The 21,788-nt window shown below is 41.3% G+C and overlaps 2 protein-coding genes across 4 annotated transcripts; both read right to left on the bottom strand.

The window, feature by feature from the left end:
- Window positions 1–9,547: 9,547 nt before the first annotated feature.
- On the bottom strand, window positions 9,548–15,056 carry LOC125722689 (kelch-like protein 10). 3 transcript variants are annotated; one of them, XR_007386511.1, is made up of 6 exons: window positions 14,846–15,056; window positions 13,825–14,314; window positions 12,834–13,445; window positions 12,080–12,229; window positions 11,147–11,278; window positions 9,548–10,125 (listed from the first exon to the last, which is right to left on the bottom strand). XR_007386511.1 is itself a non-coding variant. In XM_048998889.1 (6 exons), exons 1-6 carry the CDS (start codon window positions 15,004–15,006, stop codon window positions 10,070–10,072), a joined length of 1,797 nt encoding a protein of 598 aa, XP_048854846.1. In that variant the 5' UTR covers window positions 15,007–15,056; the 3' UTR covers window positions 9,548–10,069. The 3 variants fall into 3 exon arrangements, 2 of the variants coding, with proteins under 2 accessions (XP_048854846.1, XP_048854847.1); XM_048998889.1 differs by having other exon boundaries at window positions 11,147–11,474; XM_048998890.1 differs by lacking the exons at window positions 9,548–10,125; window positions 11,147–11,278 and adding an exon at window positions 11,815–11,985.
- A 3,578-nt stretch (window positions 15,057–18,634) lies between these two features.
- On the bottom strand, window positions 18,635–20,956 carry LOC125722715 (kelch-like protein 10). The gene is made up of 3 exons (XM_048998936.1): window positions 20,748–20,956; window positions 19,994–20,143; window positions 18,635–19,388 (listed from the first exon to the last, which is right to left on the bottom strand). Exons 1-3 carry the CDS (start codon window positions 20,793–20,795, stop codon window positions 19,236–19,238), a joined length of 351 nt encoding a protein of 116 aa, XP_048854893.1. The 5' UTR covers window positions 20,796–20,956; the 3' UTR covers window positions 18,635–19,235.
- Between the last annotated feature and the right edge of the window lie 832 nt (window positions 20,957–21,788).

The raw sequence follows: 21,788 nt of genomic DNA on the forward strand, positions 1-21,788 counted from the left end.
AAGTGGCAGCTGTAACGGTGCAGGAGGGAAAAAGGTGACTGTCCACTAGTGGCTCCAAGACAAAAAGGAGTTTATTGAAGAAACTGAACAAACGGGGGGAAAGTATAAAACAAAAGGACCACGAGGAGTCAAAAAACATGCGGGGAAAAACACTGAATTCATTATAGACAAAGAAATTAAGCACAACTAAGGAACAAGGGAAGACTGGGAACCAGGTAACCCAGGGAGCCGAACCTAGAAACAGAGCGACGACACCCAGCTACATTCACAGATCCACATACAGCGACTGACTGGAAAACAGAGCAGGAACTTAAATACACACAAGGCTAACAAGACGCGACGCAGGACAGGTGAGAATAATACATAAATAACCAATGAATGAAAGCGCAGGGAACCTGGGCAATACATTAGGAAAAAGCGCAAAGACAGAGGAGGGAACCAGAGAGTCACCTGCAGCACCACCTGCTGGCCAAGCAAGGAAGAGACATGAAGGGCTGGGATGGAAGAGTGCTGATCCTGACAGGCAGCCAAAACAAGAGCTGTTGAAATTCTCTAAAAGGTGCTTCAATGCTTCCTTTCTTACCGCCTTTAGCATAGGGACCATCCTTTACAGAACTGCCATCCCACAATTCCCTGCTGCGGCAACATTTAAAGTAAGGGGCCGTCGGCATGGATCGTAACAGATCATAATCAGCATATTAACCATAAAACAGAAGCTTGTCTTTGATAAAAAGAGAGATATGAAATGTTTTTAATCAGATGATCGTTGAATTTAGCATGTTTGAAACTGAAGGATGATGATGTGTAGTGGATTTATATGCCTGTCTTAACGTTATGCCTATTTAACAGTTAATTTAACAGTTAATAAATGCATAATTTAACAGTTATTCTCATGCAATAATTGGGATAAATATGTGTGTGACAATCATTTCCTTTCAGTTTTGTGACTGGTAGCCCACATTCCTTCCAAAACTTAAACTGCAACCTTGGTAATGAATATTTTTCACTTGCCCTTTAGACATCAGTACATAGGAATTCTTGCTTGTGCCATCCAGTCAGGGAAGTTAAACGTGTAACTGGATTAGATGGCACAAAAGAAAACAAAGGCACTCACAAAACATCAAAGGACTTAACTATGAACTGCAGAGATACAGTATATATTTGTGGAATAAGTCCTAAATAAACAGTAGAAGTTGCCGAAACTGAAAATATGGCTAACTAAAGTATAAATATATGAAATAATCCATCCATTTTGTGTAACTACTTATCACATTCAGGGTTACAGGGGGTCTGGAGCCTATCCTGGAGGGAATGGGCAAAAGGCAGGAAATAACCCAGGATGGGGTCCCAACCCATCGCAGGGCACACTCACAGAGTATTTATACCTACAGACAATCTGGTAACTCCAATTAACCTCAGCATGTCTTTGGACTGTGGGGAGATACTGGAGTACCCAAAGGAAACCCCACGATGACACGGGGAGAACATGCCAACTCCACACACGTGGAGCCATGGCGGAGACTCGAACCCTGGTCCCAGAGGTGTGAGGCAACAGTGTACTGCACCGCACTGCATTTGTGAATTTGGAGTATTATTCACCTGTCCAGTAAAGTGTACTGCATATTTATGAGGTTGGAGTATTATTATTCTGGCCAGTAAAGTTTTCTATGCTTTTATGAGGTTGGAGTATTATCGCTATATTCAATTGAGTGCATTTACCAGGTTAGAGTATTACTGCAGGTACTGCAGCAAAACCATCTGTAATTAAATATAGAACACCCCATAATGCCCCCCCCCCCCCACTCTGCTTATCCATGCCGCTCCCCTATGTCCTCCGTCCTTAATGTGAGCTATGGGGCAGGTTTAATTTAAACAGAAAATTAATTAAATGTTAACAACAAGGGTGTCGTCTGAGAGGGAATTCTGCCATAACAAGCTTGCATGTGAAACCCTTCAAACATCTGCTTGCTTTGGTGCTTCTTTGGAATAACAAGACGAACTAAATATGAAAATGGTGACGTTGTGTGTGGCTCCACACGTTAGGGCTCTGGGCCCATGATCGTAAAGTCGCCGGTTCAAATCCAGTGTTTGGCAGTGTGACGATGTTTTAGGCCTTTGAGCAAAACCCTTAACCCCCAGCTCCAGGGGTGCTATGTCATGGCTGATCATGCGGCGTCACTCTCAAGCTCGCTCTCACCTGTCTCTGCGTGTCTCACGGAGAGCAAGACCACGTAGGCGAAAAGACAATTTCTCAACAGGGATCATTATCCTATATAAATATTGAAGATATGTAGTTGCATAACAGAGTGTCGAAATGCCTGCGACGTTTTCTGTCCACCGTGAAGAAAAGTCTCTTTATTGGTCACAGGCCATGATGAGCAAACCCATTTACAGACTGAGGGGGTGCTCTGGTGACATCTAACTGCTCAATTACTTACATCTCAGTGATGTTTGACAGAAAGGCCCCTGCATCATGCACAGCACACTGCACAAACACAGTCCTGGAAATTACTTCAGATCCACTCGGACAATCCTTCTCTTCCTCAAACGCTAAGCCCAATCTGTAGAGAGCCCGAACCCCCGCACACATCATTTCTAAAATCATCGATTTCTCACTTCACACACGTGCATTTGGTCATTTATAAACTGTGAGAAAATAAAAGCAATTTTTAAAATAAAGCAATAAGAATGTACTGTACAAAGGTTCAGGAGTAGCCTAAATATATATATTCGGTTATGAAAATGTATATTGTTGCTTACGGTCGTGTCTTCTAATTTAAGCTTGAACAAATGAATTTATTATTTAGGATCATTTTAAAAAAAGGAAAATATTCAGTTGGCAAATTGAAGTGTAGAGAAGAGAGCGACACAAGAAAAGGGCCGGTGTGAATGCAAGTTTTTGGGATGACCTTTAGGTCTGTTCAAACGCAGGACTCTTCAGCCAATCAGTCACAGTGGCCCTTTCTGGGTAAGACTGCCCAGGCCTGGCATAACCTAAAGATGTGTGTGTCCCATGTGGGACCCAAATGGTATATCCTCATAAAACTATTTCAACATTATAAAGCATTACAAGTTACAGAATTATTAATTAAACTTTACGCTTGGGTAATTACGAGCTGCGAATGAACGGGACGCCTTCTTTCAATATGCAATTAATATGCAAACTTTGCTCTGTGCATAGCTGACCTTTTTCAAACGTTTCACGTCGCGAAAAGGTCAGACGCCGAGAAAAGTACAGAAGCGACAGCTTTCACCTTCTCGGCCACTTTCCGCTGCTAATGTAAATTCCTGAGCGCATTTACAGACGTACAAATATATTACAAGAAGCATGAAACACGGGCTGAAATCAAGCTTTATTTGAAAAGTGCACGAGAAAAAGTACATTGGGCTATGTCTGTCATCACGTATCCCACGATGCTCTGCTTTTTAAAACACATGCACTTACAGAGGTAAGAGTGAAGTTTGGGGTCTGAGACGTAGGGTGGGGTGTTTTTCAGGGGTATACAAATCCACCCATTGACATATTGAGACATGGACACAAGACATAAAAACGACCAAATACCATTAAAAGTACAAATGTGAAATGGAGAATTTTAAAACACCAATTCAGCTAAACCACTACAGTATTCCACATGTATCCCTGCAGTGGCACAGGTATGACGTCTAATATCACCCACTGGTTTTCGGTTTAGTGCTTTGGATTAGCAAGACCCCTCTAGGAAAATGTGAAAACCCAGTAAAATGTCATCAGCAGGTAGCAGGACATCATTAATCGTCTAGTAGGACTGGGAACCAGGCATTACTTCAGCACTAAAGCCAGCTGATCATATCCTGGAGCTCAATAGAAACTCGCCCTTTTCTCATGTAGAGAATTCCCTGCAGTTACTCTGTCTTGGCTTGTCATTCTCTTCTGAGTGAGAAATAATTTGCTTTGTCATGATATCATCGATCTGCTCATCTCCTGCTTGTCACAGGTTACACCAGTTATTAATCATTTGCTTGTTACTCTTAGCAGTCTTTACGAAAATGTCCACCTTCTTTCATAGACATCACATCTCTGTCATCGGCCTGTCAGATGCGCCGTCTGAACCAGTAAGAAATCATTTGCATCTCTTTGGCTCATCATTCATACATCTCCGTCGAGTTGCATTCCTAATACTGATGACAATTTGTTTTATGAAATTGTGGAATTATCGAAATCTGGAGATTTAATTAAAGTAAAAATAATAGTTTTTATTATTCAGTTTCTTAAATTACATGATGGTTACTTTAATTTATTTACTGTATAGCGATACTGCTGTATTTCTGTACTTAACTATGGGAAAATATGACTGGTTGTATCAAAAGTCTGAATATGTATCAGGGCCAAGAAAAGATCAGTCAATGCTAGTTATTGAATACCTGTCTAATGGCAAATTAGAAGTTTTCAGGAGAAGCAGTTAGCATATAGATGTCTTTTGAAAGGAGTTTGTAGGATATGGCCGCCATGTCAGCGCCCAAGGAAGACAGAACAGATAAGTGGTGTGATCTGAAGAGTTGCAATTAGACTTAGTGTGAAGTAACTGGAAATCCAGTTTATTATGCCTCTCTCCTTACTGGGAACCTGAAATCCAGTGTGTGATGCCTCTCTGCTTACTGGGAACCTGAAATCCAGTGTGTGATGCCTCTCTCCTTACTGGGAACCTGAAATCCAGCATGTGATGCCTCTCTCCTTACTGGGTACCTGAAATCCAGTGTGTGATGCCTCTCTGCTTACTGGGAACCTGAAATCCAGTGTGTGATGCCTCTCTCCTTACTGGGAACCTGAAATCCAGCGTGTGATGCCTCTCCGCTTACTGGGAACCTGAAATTATTTCCCCCTTAGCTCCGCAGCTCACATCACAATGATTATCTGTCTGAGAAATGATGAAAAACAGCTGAAATTCATTTCCAGTTATTAGATTTTTTTAAAAAAAAACCCTGTTTACAGTCCTACATGCCTTCAATATATAAGGAAACATGCTGTTTTTTATTGAGCAGATGCCATTTCTGTTAAAAAGTCAAACAGTTTAACAGTAAATCACAAAGGTGTAAAATAGCAGACCTTGAAGGAAAATCCATCAGGTTATGGGTTCATGCCCAAACTCTCTGTCATACTTACAGTATACACCTTTTACCAGCTTCTGCTGTTTTTCTTTCCGTGTCCCTGTGATTTAATATACGTGATATTTTGTATAAATACCGCAACTGTCTGAACAATCCAGGGTGCCACCTGCTGGCAGGCCTGTAGAAAAGCCTGTTTAATAATCATGCATAAGAGGTATTTTCGATAAGTAAAGCCATTATTTTTTAAATTACACTGTTTGGAGCATCATTGTAAGCTAATGCAACTGCTGGGATTAAGCATTATTATTTGTCCAGAATTACTTCATTTTTACTGTATTGTAACATTATTACAGACAGGGTCATACATTAAACATCAGTTATACAGGCAAATAATCCAAGATTGGACCTTTTTATTGATGCATACTCATGTACATCACATTTATCCCAGCAAATCTTATTGGCTGTCGTCACGAATCATCATATAGTTCCTGGAGAATCAACATTAGCCACAGAGATGTCTCATTTAGCCTTTCGGAATAGCAGAGTCTGTCTTTGTTAGGGTGATCCGATAATCCATGTCAGGGAGGACACATTGAACTATGACAGGATTTTTAAAATACCATTTTAATTAAAAGAGCCTGGATCTCAGTTAAGTGCGGAGTTCTTGCTGCGTGCTGATTGGTCAGTCTCCTATAATCATGCATATGCCACTAATGTTAATGTCTAACAGCTGGATGAGTTTTTCAATCAAAGCAGTCAAAGTACAAGAAGACATGAGCTGTTTAGCCAAGCACAGGTGCCTTTCAGTTTTAACGTAGTTTGTAAAACCTGGAGTAGCTTGAAGTGTCCTTCCTGACATGGATTACCTGGTCCACTAGTTTGAGCCTGGCTTTGGCAGAACAGTCACATGTCTGTGGGACTGTGAGCAAGGCCCTTAACCCCCAGCTCCAGGGGTGCCACACAATGGGTGACCCTGTGCTGTGACCCCCCCAAAGCTATGAAGAGCAAGATGGGGTAGACGCAGAGACAAAATCCTATACATGTTCTGATGCGTAAAACCATGGTTCTGTACTTTCTTTTTCATGACTGTATGTGTGCGTGATTTCTATGTACTACCAATATTCACATTTAAATAGTAACGTGTATGTGCAATTAATGTACACAATTATAAAGACTATAATAACATTTATTTACAACATACCAGCCAGGTGCAGGCCACAGACTAATGGGTATTCAGTCAAGAAACGTCTCTAATTCTTTTTTGATACATACAAAATAATTTTTCGTCTATGTGTAATGGTTATAAAATAAAGTATATAAAAAGCACGTTGTCAAACTTATTACTTATTTGGCCTTCAGCCGTCAAACTTTCAACGTGAGCAGAGGGTCCGGAGCAAGGAAAGAAAAATAAAAGACCCAAAAGAACCGCCTGCTATCCTGTTTAACAGGCCGTCTTACGTCTTCACTTATTAAAACAAGGTGCGGAACTGATGAAGGAAAAGAGAAATGAATATCAGTCTGTTATCCTGTTTAACTTGCTCCTGTTTTTCCATGTTCCTTATTCGCTTCACCTGGTGCCTCAACTCACAAATTCCTGTGTTGATTTTTTTCTTATAGCCGACACCTGGGCCCCTTGATGTACAACAGCGTCTGTGGAACAGAACAAAAACAAAATAATCACATTCACAAGAGACAGCAGGAAATACAATACAATATCCATAATACTCCGATTAAATCATGCAATCAGCAAGCAATCAGGCTGTGACTAAAGTTTATAAACACAATTTATAAATCAGATAATGGAATATTAAGGTTGGGAAAAAAAAAAAAAAAAACGTTTTACTGCCTTGAGGAGATTTTTAAAGGCAGACAGCCGGTTATAAAACAGGGATGGTTTGAATTTTTTGAAGCGAGTTGACAGGGGTAGGGCTGGGTAATATGACAAAATATTTCATGATTTATTTTTTCATACAAAACAATATCAGTGTTTATCGCAACACAATTCAAATCATTACTTCTTTGTTTCGCAGTTGTATTTTAGCTTAAACTTCCCTTAGAATTGCCCTTGAACAGTCACAGCACAGGGTGACAAATTGGCTTTTTTACCAAAGTCATATACTGCAAGCTTTATATATCAATATATAACGCATATTAACACTCATGTGCAAACTATATTAAATGTATGTGTCATTAGTGATATATGTTCTTCATTCTTGTAAAATACTGTACATGAGTTAAACCACTCCGTAATGTCTTCTTAAGTACTCAAAGACTTCCAATACGGTTAAGGTCAAGACTGTGTCGTAGCCAATTCATATGTGGAAATGATTCCTCGTGCTCCCTGAACCGCTCTGACAGTTTGAGCCCGATGAATCTTGGCATTCTCGTCCTGGAATACGCCAATCCCATTAGGGAAGGAAAACTCCATTGATGGGATAACCTGGCCATTCAGGAGATTCAGGTACTCAGCTGACTTCACTTTAGTGCTGCATAACGCAGCTGAGCCGTAATAATGATCCAATCAATGGCTTTTAAGTATTTGCTGATTTAAATTCAAATAGTGTTGTTATCGCTGTCAGGCGGGATAGAGCGATAGAAAACCGGGTGCAGGGAAATGTGTTAGATGTTCTGGCATTTTCTTTAATTGATTTTTTTGTTTTATAGCTGATCTCATTTTCTTTCTCAAAGGTACAGGTAAGCATATTCATTTCCAATATAAAAAATAATTCCTCTTACAGGTTTCAACTGAATGTCTAATGTAAATTATTTCCATGTATCCAATGTATTTTAATGGTCCAAAGCCTTTTAACTTCAGAATTTTTACTTCTAATTTACAGCAAATAATATTCAACTTACTCATCACCACTTACGTAGCATTATACACCCAATAACCGACAATAACTAAGTACTATCTCAATTGTAAATAATACACATTCAAGTAAGAACCAACCTACCAACGATGCCCACCATTCCAAACGGCCTGTACGGAGCTCATTGGACATCCCGGTGGCGAATTTGCGTTTTGCTGGGTGGTTTGGGAAGATAAATTAATATTCTTGAGAAAAGCGCACCCTGATTTGCCAGTGAATAACTTAGACCAGAGGTAACAGGCGGACCACGGTCCAGGTCCGGATCCAGAAGCTGTCCCATACAGACCCGAACCGATAGCCAACACAGAAAGTTATTTAAAATATGACGGGGCGCTGTCACACCACGTGCCGGACAGGAGATCGCTCAGGCAGCGAGAGCGATCAGGAACAGGCAGGAGGCAGAATTTGGGGTAGACTAGGGGTTTATTAAAATAGGTACGGGCAGGACGGAACACAGGCATTGACAACATCAATGACAGACAAAGGCATCAGGCAAGACGTGGACTTAAAAAGACAGGACTGGTTGAACATAATCAGACACAGCTGGGCACGATCGGGAAAGCACACGTGGATAATCAGGGGGGCGTGGCACACACGAGGATCGGACGAGCAGGGCGTGACAGGCGCTTCTATTTTAACCGACACAGCTTTTGTAGTCTTTTCGGTAGTGGTTTAGCACTAGAACCACAGTTTCCCACGGCAATGAACGTCAAAGGTCTTTAACCTACAAGCAAGACGTAGTTTGGCGTATGCAGCCTTTTTTTGTGCTAATGTATTATTAGTATTAATAGCAGCAGCAAAGCTAACACCCGCAACGAAAAAGCGTAATGTTCCTAATAGAGTGGCTGATCTGTCCTGAAATCGTAAAGCTTTTCAAAGTTTTCAAACACAGTATGTATATTATATAACATGTTGGATAAATAGATGTAATTTATTGGTGACTTCGTGTACATTGAAGTTTCCGCCTTTTAAACAACTATAATGTTTATTATATAAAAAATGTATATACAAATTTAAATGTATGAAACAAAAAATGTATACACACACATTAAATTTTCGTTAGCTGTAAAATACAGTGAAGTGAAATCTCCATTATTTACGTTGCAATATTATTCCACCACTAGGGGGCAATTCTGGACGGAGGAATCTCTTTAATGGCTGTTACCAACAGAAATGTTTGCTGCTACAGTATTCAGCTTTTTGGGTGTCCTACAAAAAGAACTAGATGACTACAAGTAGTTAATGAATGCACACTGCCCATCTAACAAACCAGAAGCCACTTTTTGAAATGTAAATTTTGTTATTGAAACATTTTGTTGGATTGCACTCTAGGTTTAATGGAAGAAACTGTGGATTACATGTATCTCCTGAAAATCTTCATAGTCTTTGTGGAGACAATGATCTTCAAATTCACTTTGAGGTCTTGCAGAGACAAAATGAACTTGCTCCACCAGTCAGCTGGGTTACTGCCATGGAGAATTATATTGCATTCAAAAGTGTATCAGGTCTATAAGGTAATTCTGCTAACAAATCGTACAAAGCTCTCAAAATTATTTTGGTTTTCAGACAACAAATAACATTTTTTCCACCCATTGTTCTCCAAATAAGACATTTATTTAAACGTTAAACTTTTAAGCACTGGTTGCCTTTACATAAAGTCTGTAAAATAAAAATGTAAATGTATACAAAAATAATTTAAGCATATTCAATAAGAACACTTTGGCCATTATACACATTGCTGTGTATAGAGCCATTAAACTGCCCCCTTAAAGCTTTTTACTGCCAAACAAAGCTGTCAGGTCAAAAATCACACTGTTAAAAATGAAGTATAAAAGAATACAAAAATAACTTCTAACAACTTATAACACTTATTCAATAAGATTATAGAACAACATAATCATTACATTGCAATTCAATCACCAGAGGTGGCGTGGAGTACAATAATTAACAGCTTGGCTTCAGGGAATGCCAAACCCTTCAGGGAATGCCAAACCCTTCAGGGAATCCCAATGTTATTTAACTGTCCCATTCTGTGTCCCTTCCATGTTTGGCCAGTAGGTGTCATTGGTCATCTCGTCCCACGTGTTGTCAGTCTTTCTTGTCCTCCCCTGTTGTCAGTCTGTAGCGTTTCCCTTGTTCCCTGCCAGCCACTTGTTGAGCACGTGGTTACCTGTAATTTCAATTCATTAACTTACTGTTTGCCATAGGCTTTTAAATACATTATAAATAATTTAAAAAAATAACATAACAAGAGATAATACTATGAATTTCCTCACTGATTAATTGTGTTGCGGGTTGGAACTCCCGTATGGAAACAGAGTCCCCACAAAGATACAGATACCTTATATGTGTGTGTGTGTGTGTGTGTGTGCGTGTAGCAGGGCCGTAGCACATCTTCTTCTTTGTGTTCAGGAATTGCTTCTTGTAGGTTAAGTTAGAATGGTTTTCACAGTTCTTTGGTCTGGAGATCAGGCTGATTAATCACAGTTGATTTTTGTGGGCAATCAACCATATATATATGTACATATATATGTGTGTGTGTGTGTGTGTGTGTGTGTGTGTGTGTACAGTAGTGTGCAAAAAATTATAAGCAGTCAAAAGAAATTGTGTGATGTCACGATTGTTACGGTTTGTAGCAGCTAATCACTGCTGTTAATAGCAGCTAATAGCTGCTGTCTGTAGCAGCTAAATTACTGTTAATATAACTGCTAATAACATAACAATTTTCCCGTTTTTTTGTGTAATAAAGTATATAATGTAGTAATGTGGTGCGTTTTTGATTCAAATATGTTAGTATGGTATTGGCAAGATATTACTGTATCAGCCTTTATTACATTAAGGGGGAAAATTAGCACATTATTGGCAGTTATTACATTAACGGTAGGTATCATATGTGCCCTTGAGAGGTAAAGTGGGCTATCCCACATGTCAGTCAAAAATGAGTTTAGTGTCCAATATTAATTATTGAGGGTCTATCTATCTTTTAAATATACTGAGATCTGTGCTAACTATGATATTTATCAATTGTAGGGTATAGGCACACTGATTATTTTTTTAAAAATTCAACTTTGGAGCTCATTTTCTCAAAACTTTGTTTTTGTGGGATAGCCCACTTTACCTCTCAAGGGCACATATTATATAGGTCTAATGTACGAAGCATTAACGTTAGACATGATAACCTGGTTACCTACCAGGCAGGTAGATGGGGGCAGGTGGGCGAGGTGCAGCATACTGTACGAAGCGGGGGTGCGCAGGCACTGTGCAGCAGCTGAAGTTCCTCTTGGGCGTAATCATGTCCTGCGCACGGCACCAGCTGCCTTTCTCTGCATTGAAACATTCCACTTTTGCAGTTACTTCGAACCCATCGGAGCCTCCCATCGCAAATAGCAAGCCGTCCACCACTGCGATGCCGAAATAGCTTCTTTGTTGTCTCATGGGAGGCGCAGCGTGCCACTGGTTAATTGCAGGGTCATAAACCTCCATACTCCGCACTGCATGAACCCCGTTGGTACCGCCCACCTGCAAGACACCAATGGTAAGTGATCACTCGGGTACCAAACGGATAAGTAAATATCAGCTTTCTCAAAGTCAGGAACTCTTAAGGAATTATCGCCCTATAATAGCAGGCTGCACAGAACCTCCCATTGTCTATATAGCTACACAAGCTTATAACTAATTTGTGTTCAACATACATGTCAACATAACTGCAGTGAAAAAAGGGAATTTGGGCAACAGAAAACCTGTACAATTCAGCGAAAACTGTCAACCATCAAAAAAATACTTCTTATGATCATATATTTTGCTTTTATTATTATTTTTATTAGTACTAAAAATAATACTTGTGGTCAGACACTGAAAAAAACAACAAACAGAGCAATTATGTCTGGAACTACAGAATATAACTGTAATCAAAAATCTAAGCTTTACTAAGCGTATTCGTTTGCAGGGAGCATATGTGTATTGAGATGGGCCTTCCCAGCAGGTCATTTCATCCACTGAATTCTTTTGTTTGTTTTAAGCGCATTACAATCTGTGACACAGCAGCAGTGACAAAAAATATGAGTCTCAGATATATCTTGAGATTTGACTCCTTTGTTTCAGAGTACAAGAAAGGAATCACTCACCGCATAGATGTTTCCCTGATATGCAGCTACTCCAAGGCCACGTCGGCGAGTGCGCATGGGAGCGATCAAGGTCCATTCGCCCGTGAGAGGATCATAGCACTCCGCAGTGGAAGTGGTCTGAGCTCCATTGCTACCCCCACAAATGTATATCTAGGAAAGATGGTTCACAAGTGATGTGTGTTATGCTGTAAATGATTGGAGATGGAGATCTAGAAAGCGTAAATGTACATTTAGCTAATAGATGTTTAATCCATCCATCTTCCATAAAAGTCTATTCAGTACAGGGTGGTGGTGAACCTGGAACCTACCACAGGAAGCACATGGGCATTGGTAGGGAATTTACAGTTAATTGTGATCATTTCCCTTGTGAACCGCAGCTTAATCAGCTAATTAAGTTCACTAGGTTTGTTTGAATAGGGAAATCTGCAAATTGTTTAGGATTCTGACCCTCCAGGACTGGAATTGGGTAAAGCTCCTACGTTAACACCAGTTATTGTATCTCACAAGTCTTGGGCTGTGGGCAAAATTGCAAAAACACAGAGCTGGACACCACAGCACTGCCCAATGTGCCACTAATGCAGAGCAACAATGCAAGGTCATTTATGTTTTATCTAAACACTGACGTTTACTGAATTAACAATTATGGATTGAAATCAACCATTTGAAGACAAAGCGAGCTACTGAGTATGTAACATAATCAATTTCAAGGGGAAAATGAGGGTAACCACAGTCAGACGCCCTCCTATTAACCTACCTTTCCATTCAGGGTGGTGGCACTGGCATCCTGTCGCTCCTCGTTCATGGGCTGGATGATGGTCCACTCGTTGGCTTTTGGGTCATATCGCTCTACGATATTCAGAGGCGACACGCCTAAACGGCCACCCATCACGTAGATGAAGCCGTTACTTACGGCCACACTGACACTACAGCGGCGCCAGTGCATCGGGGCCATGTGCTGCCATGTCCGTGCGACAGGGTCAAATCTGCGCACAGCATCGGTGAAATTATGGCCATCATAACCCCCAAAACAATACACGAAGCCATTTAAACACACACTGCCATGGCCGGACTGGCGAGTCTCCTGCCCCTGCGTTATATCGACCCAGTGGTCGGCCCGGGTGTCATAGGCTTCAATCCAATTTGTTGTGCGGAAATTCCAGCCACCAATGGCCAATAAGATGTCAGCGGGTAGGCGCGGGCGAATCAGTGGCCTTTCAAAGTCAGATCGTGGACTTTCATTGTCGAGATCATATATCATCTTCAGTACATCAGTGATAATTGGCCTGCACGCTGCATTGGCCTTCACTAGATCGTTGGCTTTGACGATTTTCATGAAGTACTCCGAATCCATACGAGCCATCCGAATCTACACAGGAAACAATGAGAGAATGAGAGAATTCCCATGAGTTCCTTAGTGCTTTCTGTGAATCTCTGGAGATGAGCAATTCCTAACATTAAGGATACAGCAGTAAGTGCAAATTTTAATTTCTTTAGCTGAAGCTATTTACTTTGAAAGTCTCAGATGTGTCAGCTAACACTTGTTTAATGTAAGACATCTGAGTGTTTTGTTTTCCATTATTTGTTACACTCTCCTCCCAGGTGTAATACCTGGAAGCCTTGGTTGTAGACTCATGGGACATGAAAATGGAGGTTCAGTCTCTAGCTACAGTAATAAGGACTTCACTCAATGAGCATTCTATTGTTATATACACAAGTCAATGAGAACATAGTATAACTATACTCACCTTGGGCAATAGGACTGAAATGTGGGCCTCTCGGGTGGCAGGCTCGTGCTCGATCCACCGGAGGATGGCCTCAAACACCACATCCTCTTCTCTGACATTAAGCTCATCCTGCTCTATGATGTCATAAAGTTGTTCAAGACTTATTTCTGGGAACTCGTTTGAGCTGATGGCAACCTCCTTGAAGTTTTTCAAGATGAAGTTGAATGCAGACTGGTGCAGCTCGTTTACACAGTAGACATCGGCGATTTTAAGAAGGCCAATGCAGTTGTTGAGGCAGAGCTGCTCATGCAGGAAATCACAGCAGCGCTGCACGATGCCCAAGACACTGAGATAATCAGCAGCTGCCAGGAGGTTCTCCACATTGTCAGCTGTGATGACCACAGAGTACGTGTAGGCGTACTCTATGACCTGCCTCAATGTTTCTGGGGAAATGCCTGGGAGTTGGTACTCCCGCTTTCCTGAATCACTCCAGTCACTGGCGAACAGAGCCCTGAAACACAATCCAGAAGTGACTCATCTAATAAATATGGGTTTTGCAGGCAAAGTTAAATAAGGGGTTTTCTAAATCTTCTGAACCAGGGACCCCCAAATGGAAATTAAGCAGAGATAAGGTCCCCCTGCTACAGATGATCACATAGGCATCTAAGAACTAGGGACCGGTGGCTTTAATTCTTATTTTTCCAACAGTAGCTCCCCCTTTAATATATTTTACTTGGGCTGGTGGGCAAGTCCCCCGGAATACTTTGTTTTGCCTGTTTGACATGGTCCCCTTTTTATATATTTATACCATTATTATTGTTATCATTATTATTATTATATGTTAAAAGTTAAGGTGGTACACTCATCAGAAATATTTCTGATCAGCACTGACCTACATTAATATAATTTAATATAATGTATATTAATATAAACTTTCTGTCATCCTAGAGCCTTATTGCCAAGGAGAAGTCATTGCTAACGAGAGATAAAAACTGACTCCTTGCTGTTTTCGCATCTTCATATATGGGTCACAGCTACTTACTGGAAGTAGGAGCTACAGCCACACAGAATTACTCTATGGGCGTTGAATTTAACACCGTCTGCGATGAGGACCACGTCACAAAGCTGTCCTGCCAGCCGAAGCTTGTTGAACACTTCAAACGCCGGGGACATCAGTACTCGCTCCATGTCGTGTGCCATCATTATTCAAAAATGTGGATGTCTCGTCTCTTTCTCCTTTTTATACCACTCGAAATGACGTGTACATACGTTCTAATACGCAAAAACCGCACTTTTGCGTCACATTCTGCTAAGATACCGTAACGTTTATTTTTAAATCTATATTTGAGACTCGAAATTGATGGGGGGGGATATATTCTACGCACAATCAGCTGTACAAGAAGAACAAGTGTTTTTAACATCACTTTTGGAAAATGTATACCGTGCTTATCTTAGAATTTAAGTTTTGTATTATGTAAGAATAGTCAAATCACGAATTCCCGAAATAAAAAAAAATAAATAATTTTTTTTTTCATATTTTTTCTCCTCGGCTACGTTTCTAAAAATGAAAAACAAAAACGGTCCTTCACATGTCTGTCAGGAACGAGGTTAAAGTTCGTATCTTATTCCCTAGTTTCCACCTTAGACATAAGCCACTGAGCAACAAATGTCCACAGGACATTATTTTATGGGCTAAATCTGGTCGGCCCGTTGTGGCAATTATTTGGAACAAGAATAGTCCTTGAAAATTGGGCTGGGCGGTCCGTCTGTTTTGGTCCACATTTAGCACAAGGCGTACGTATTTATCGGACCGCTTATATCCCCAATACAGTAATGAAAACGTATTGCAGCAAGTGTGGAATTATCACAATGATTATTGTGCTGTGTACAGTACACTTCACCCAAATCCTGAACACTATTGCATATAATCGATTATATATTATAGAGCAGTTATGTTACAATCAAGGTACAGTGTGCAATATCACTCCATGTGCTATTGACCATTTTCCTGTTTTATGATCTTTTCTTAAGAAATCGTTTTTTTTTTTTTTTTTTTTTGTAATTCCTCACTTCTGCCGACTAACTCCTCCACGTTTAATATATTTCCGTGCAGGTTTTTAAGTTTGTTTTCCTGCAGCTTCGCGGCACCCATCGTTCTTGCGCACCCCCACACAGATGGACGAGTTAAGTTAGAAGTGCATGGGAGTAGCGGTAGGACAGATATTCCGAGGGCGCCCATTGAACGATGTAAGTAATTATTATTTATCGTTAGAATTCTCACTTAACACAGAATGTTGTGTTTGGCTGAAGTTTAAACAGTCGAGCTGAATTGTGGCAAGATAAGCTGAAGCTGTTCGCGTCCGTCGCTAATGCTCGCGCCATGACTAGCCAGCACATAGTGAAATGGCGAATGGATTTGGCGACATTTTCCGTTTGAATTGAGCACAGAGACGTAGGTGGTGTTTTATTTGTGGCCCTGCTTTTACAATGGACGTGTAGCAAAGTGAAGTTGGGATCAGCTTGCGTCTTTTGCAGCTAACATCACACTCGATATAGCCTAGCGCAGTGTATGGTGGAACCGTCATTTTTGGTGTACACAACGCAAGAGCGCACGAGTGTTTTATATATTTATATATATATAAACAATTCCACTCTGGCTGAGTTTTCTTCTTATTCTTTTTCATGCTATACTATATACAAACTTTTTACTTGTACATCTTATAGTTCATTGTGACAATATAAATGGTAGGAGAGAACTACAAAAGCAACGACTGTGGGTTCGGGCTGGGTAGAGGATAACGTTTTCATAGTTGGGATTAGGGTTTTGCCCATAGACATGAATGCAGAGTCCCCATAAAGACATGTAGCACATCTTCTTCTTTGTGTTCAGGAATTGCTTCTTGTAGGTTAATTTAGAATGGCTTTCACTGTTCTTTGGTCTGGAGAACAGGCTGATTAATCACAGTTGAGTTTTGTGGGCAATCAACCATATAAATATGTGTGTGTGTATATATATATATATATATATATATATATATATATATATATATATATATATATATGTGTGTGTGTGTGTGTACGTGTGTGTACAGTAGTGTGCAAAACATCATAAGCAGTCAAAAGAAATTGTGTGATGTCACGATTGTTAGGGTCTGTATCAGCTAATCACTGCTGTGTAAACTGTACTGTAAACTACTGTTAATATAACTGCTAATAACATAACAATTTTCCAGTTTTTTTGTGTAATAAAGCCTATAATGTAATAATGTGATGCGTTTTTGATTCAAATATGATATTGGTAAGTTATTACTGTATCAGCCTTTATTACATTAAGGGGGAAAATTAGCACATTATTGGCAGTTATTACATTAATGGTAGACATCATATTATATATGTCTAATGCACGAAGCATTAACGTTAGATATGCTTGTACCACAACTTATTAGGCAAGAGATAAGTTCTATTGCCCATTTTCATTTCAAACCAGCTTAACATTTACAGGATAATTAATTACAAGTTCCGATGTAGGCTACCATTCACACACACAATTGGAAATAATAAAATGCCTGGACAGAGCAGATACAGCCATTGTAGCCTTCGCTCCTGTCTGCTGCTGTGTGCAAATCTCACTGAACCCTTAAAGCTGGAGCAGAAGTGATGTCTCCGACTAATTGCTGGTTGTTAGAGAAGTACTCAGAATAATGAGAAATAAAGTAAGAATTGTGAGGGAAAAAAAATCAGAATTTCGACTTAATAAGTCAGAATTCTGAGATAAATGTGTTTTTTTTTCTACTCCAGATGGCAGAAAACTCTAAAATCAACAAAGCTCAAGAGTCATAATTCAGAATTTGTTCATTTAGATCAGAAACAGCTCTGTGGGATGCTTTTGTCTAATCAGACTGTACCACATGGTTCATATATAACATTCATTTCTGGAGACTGCAACAAATGGGGGATTCTGTAACTGCCCGTTTGTTTGGAAAATTCCAGTCACCCTGAGTGAAAAAGGGTAGAACTCTCCCTCCTGTCCCACTGGCCTATGATTGCCTGATAGGAGGAAGAGACGGTCTATAGGGGAAAGTAACCTTCAGTTTAACTCACAGAAAGACAATAAATAGTAGCACTTAACAAATGAGAGAATATTAATTCACTAGGACCAACTGAGATGAGTAACAGGAAATATAACTGTAAGCTGATAAGAGAAAAAGAAGGTGAAGGGGAAAATGGAGGGAAATTTGCTGCTTCTGATTGGATGCATGCATGCAGGTCAGCTGATCCACCTGAATGTTTCCAACTCCAAAATCGAAATCGGTGATGAAGGGTCAGTAGATTGGCTAAGTGCTGGAACCAGAAGCAGAAGCTGGCTTTCATGCTCAGGAGGGTCCTGTGGCATGAAACCTAAGCCAGTTCTTTACGGATATGATGCTCCTTTAGGGGGTGCCATAGACATTCGGTCTGCATATATATTATGTTTTATCAGTGTTTCTTGTGGACCCCAGCACCAGCTGTCTGGCAAGGAGCAAAAACGTGGACGGACTGGGGGTTCCTGTGGATCAGGTCGAAGAACATTGTTCTGTATTGTTTTTGTTAAATGACTGATATTCAGAATGTATTTTTGGGGCTTTGGCTGCATCTTGGTTATAATGTTTAATTGAGATATGAATTAATATGGAGAACACCACACACACGGCACAAATTCTATGAAGATACTACTCATAAAATTAATGTGATAACACATGTGATAAAAATACAAATATAAGGTCTTTATTTGTATGAATTCACATATCTAACACATATGTCCCCAACAACCGTAGCCAGATATTAAATCCGTTCTAGAAGAGCACACTCATTGCTTGCTGTAAAAGCATGCAGGAGGTCCCAGCTGAGCTCTGCTATAGTTGTGCTCTGTGTATTATTCATTTGGCAGATGCTCTAAGACAGAGAAATGGTTGGAGAGAACAAGGCAATTAACAAATGCATGCAAACAAGTGGCATGTTACACAACAGGAGCAAACCACTACAGCATCCGATAACAAAGGAAAGCAATTGTCTTGCCATAATTGCATTTTGATAGCTGTTCTAGTGCCTTAACCTCTATGCTCTGACTCCACTGTAAGGTCCAAGTTCTGTTCCCTCAGTCCATTATTCAAGAGGCATTTTCCTTATTTTGGTGAATGTTTCTGATTCTTGTTAGTGTCCACTGTTTCTGTTGATTAAGTCCAGTGCTGCTAGCCACACCGGCAGATGCGTAACCTGGTTACCCACCAGGCAGGCAGATGGGGGCAGGTGGGCGAGGTGCAGCATACTGTACGATGCGGGGGGGCACTGTGCAGCAGCTGAAGTTCCTCTTGGGCGTAATCATGTCCTGCGCACGGTACCAGCTGCCTTTCTCTGCATCATAGCATTCCACCTTGGCAGTGACTCTGAACCCATCAGACGCCCATTGCAAACAGCAAGCCGTCCAACACTGCGATGCCGAAGTAGCTTCTTGGTTTTGTCATGGGAGGCGCAGCGTGCCATTGGTTAGTTGCAGGGTCATAAACCTCCATACTCCACATTGGATGAGCCCCGTTGGTACCGCCCACCTGGGAGACACCAATGGTAAGTGATCACTCGGGTACCAAACGGATAAGTAAATATCGCCTTACTCGAAGTCAGGAACTCTTAAGGAATTATCGCCCTATAATAGCAGGCTGCACAGAACCTCCCATTGTCTATATAGCTACACAAGCTTATAACTAATTTGTGTTCAACATACATGTCAACATAACTGCAGTGAAAAAAGGGGATTTGGGCAACAGAAAACCTGCACAATTCAGTGAAAACTGTCATCCATCAAAAAAATAGCTTTTTTTATTATTTTTATTAGCACTAAAAATAATACTTGTAGTCAGACCCTGGAAAAAACAACAACCAGAGCAATTATGTATGGAACTACAGAATATAACTGTAATCAAAAATCTAAGCTTTACTACCAAGAATATTCGTTTATAACCCTGATATGCAGGGAGCATACAGTATGTGTATTGAGATGGGCCTTCCCAGCAGGTGATTTTATCCACTGAATTCTTTTGTTTGATTTAAGCGCATTACAATCTGTGACACAGCAGCAGTGACAAAAAATATGAGTCTCAGATAAATCTTGAGATTTGACTCCTTTGTTTCAGAGTACAAGAAAGGAATCACTCACCACATAGATCTTTCCCTGATATGCCGCTACTCCAAGGCCACGTCGGCGAGTGTTCACTGGGGTGATCAAGGTCCATTCGCCCGTGAGTGGATCATAGCACTCGGCAGTGGAATTAGTCTGAGCTCCCTTGCTACCCCCACAAATATATATCTAGGAAAAATGGTTCAAAAGTGATGTGTGTTATGCTGTACATGATTGGAGATGGAGATCTAGAAAGCGTAAATGTACATTTAGCTAATAGATGTTTAATCCATCCATCTTCCATAAAAGTTTATTCGGTACAGGGTGGTGGTGAACCTGGAACCTACCACAGGAAGCACATGGGCATTGGTAGGGAATTTACAGTTAGTTGTGATCATTTCCCTTGTGAACCGCAGCTTAATCAGCTAATTAAGTTCACTAGGTTTGTTTGAATAGGGAAATCTGCAAATTGTTTAGGATTCTGACCCTCCAGGACTGGAATTGGGGAAAGCTCCTATGTTAACACCAGTTATTGTATCTCACAAGTCTTGGGCTGTGGGCAAAATTGCAAAAACACAGAGCTGGACACCACAGCACTGCCCAATGTGCCACTAATGCAGAGCAACAATGCAAGGTCATTTATGTTTTATCTAAACACTGACGTTTACTGAATTAACAATTATGGATTGAAATCAAGCATTTGAAGACAAAGCGAGCTACTGAGTATGTAACATAATCAATTTCAAGGAGAAAATGAGGGTAACCACAGTCAGACGCCCTCCTATTAACCTACCTTTCCATTCAGGGTGGTGGCACTGGCATCCTGTCGCTCCTCATGCATGGGCTGGATGATGGTCCACTCGTTGGCTTCTTGGTCATATCACTCGATTATGATTAGAGGCGAGAAGCGTAAATGGCCACCCATTACATAGATGGAACCATTAATTACGGCCACGCTAACATTTCAGTGGCACCAGTGCATCGGGGCCATGTGCTGCCATGTCCGTGCGACGGGGTCAAATCTGCGTACAGTGTTGGTGAAATTGTGGCCATCAAAACCCCCAAAACAATACACGAAGCCATTTAAGTACACGCTGCCAAGCATCTCCTGCCCCTGCGTTACATCGACCCAGTGGTCGGCCCGGGTGTCATAGGCTTCAATCCAATTGGTTTTGCGGAAATTCCAGCCACCAATGGCCAATAAGATGTCAGCGGGCAGGAGTGGGCGGATCAGTGGCCTTTCTTTTTCTTTTAGTGTGTGTGGGGAGCCACAGCCCCATCCCTCAGGACATGAAGCAGACACGGAGGAGGCCCGGACCCCAGACAGCCAGAGACCCCGGAGGACCACCGCAGGGAGAATAGCAGCCCCTCACCCAGAAAATGGCAGAAGAGAGCTCCGGAGGGAGGCCATCCGGCAGCCACCGTGCAGGAGCCCCAGGGGGCTGTGGCGGCGAGCCCGCAGGCTCCGCCGGCGGCTGGCCCCACCAGAACAGACCAGGCCCTGGGCCCAGAGATCCAAGGGCCCCCCCACCCCCCAGCAAGGGCCCGACAGAGCCAGGAGGGCCAAATCCCGCCAGGCAACCGCCAAGGGCGAGCCAGCACCCACCCGAGCACCCAGCCCTGGACATCGAGAACCACCAACGCACCAGCGGCCGGGGGCCCCATCCACCGGCAGGGAGTGTGGCGGGGGGGAATAGAGCCCGAGATGTTATTTCGGGTGGAGTCTAGGACCCAACCTGACACATGCGTATAGACAAACAGGCATACACATATACAAGCATACGTTCCCACCCTCATGCACACATAAACAAATATTTACACATTCACCCAACAT

This window comes from Brienomyrus brachyistius, unplaced genomic scaffold (genome assembly GCF_023856365.1).
Source record: "Brienomyrus brachyistius isolate T26 unplaced genomic scaffold, BBRACH_0.4 scaffold41, whole genome shotgun sequence".
Classification (NCBI taxonomy): Eukaryota; Metazoa; Chordata; class Actinopteri; order Osteoglossiformes; family Mormyridae; genus Brienomyrus; species Brienomyrus brachyistius.

Bases quoted from the DNA above. Each gene is read 5' to 3' on its own strand.
- LOC125722689 (XM_048998889.1), bottom strand. From the start codon at position 15,006: ATGATGGCACACGACATGGAGCGAGTACTGATGTCCCCGGCGTTTGAA. The intron at 14,315-14,845 runs GTAAGTAGCTGT...ATTGTGTTTCAG, and splicing joins GGCTGTAGCTCCTACTTCCA to GGCTCTGTTCGCCAGTGACT. The intron at 10,126-11,146 runs GTAGGTAACCAG...TTGAAATTACAG, and splicing joins TGCCCCCATCTACCTGCCTG to GTAACCACGTGCTCAACAAG.
- LOC125722715 (XM_048998936.1), bottom strand. From the start codon at position 20,795: ATGCATGAGGAGCGACAGGATGCCAGTGCCACCACCCTGAATGGAAAG. The intron at 20,144-20,747 runs GTAGGTTAATAG...CATTTTTCCTAG, and splicing joins CCACCACCCTGAATGGAAAG to ATATATATTTGTGGGGGTAG. The intron at 19,389-19,993 runs GTGAGTGATTCC...GGTGTCTCCCAG, and splicing joins ATCAGGGAAAGATCTATGTG to GTGGGCGGTACCAACGGGGC.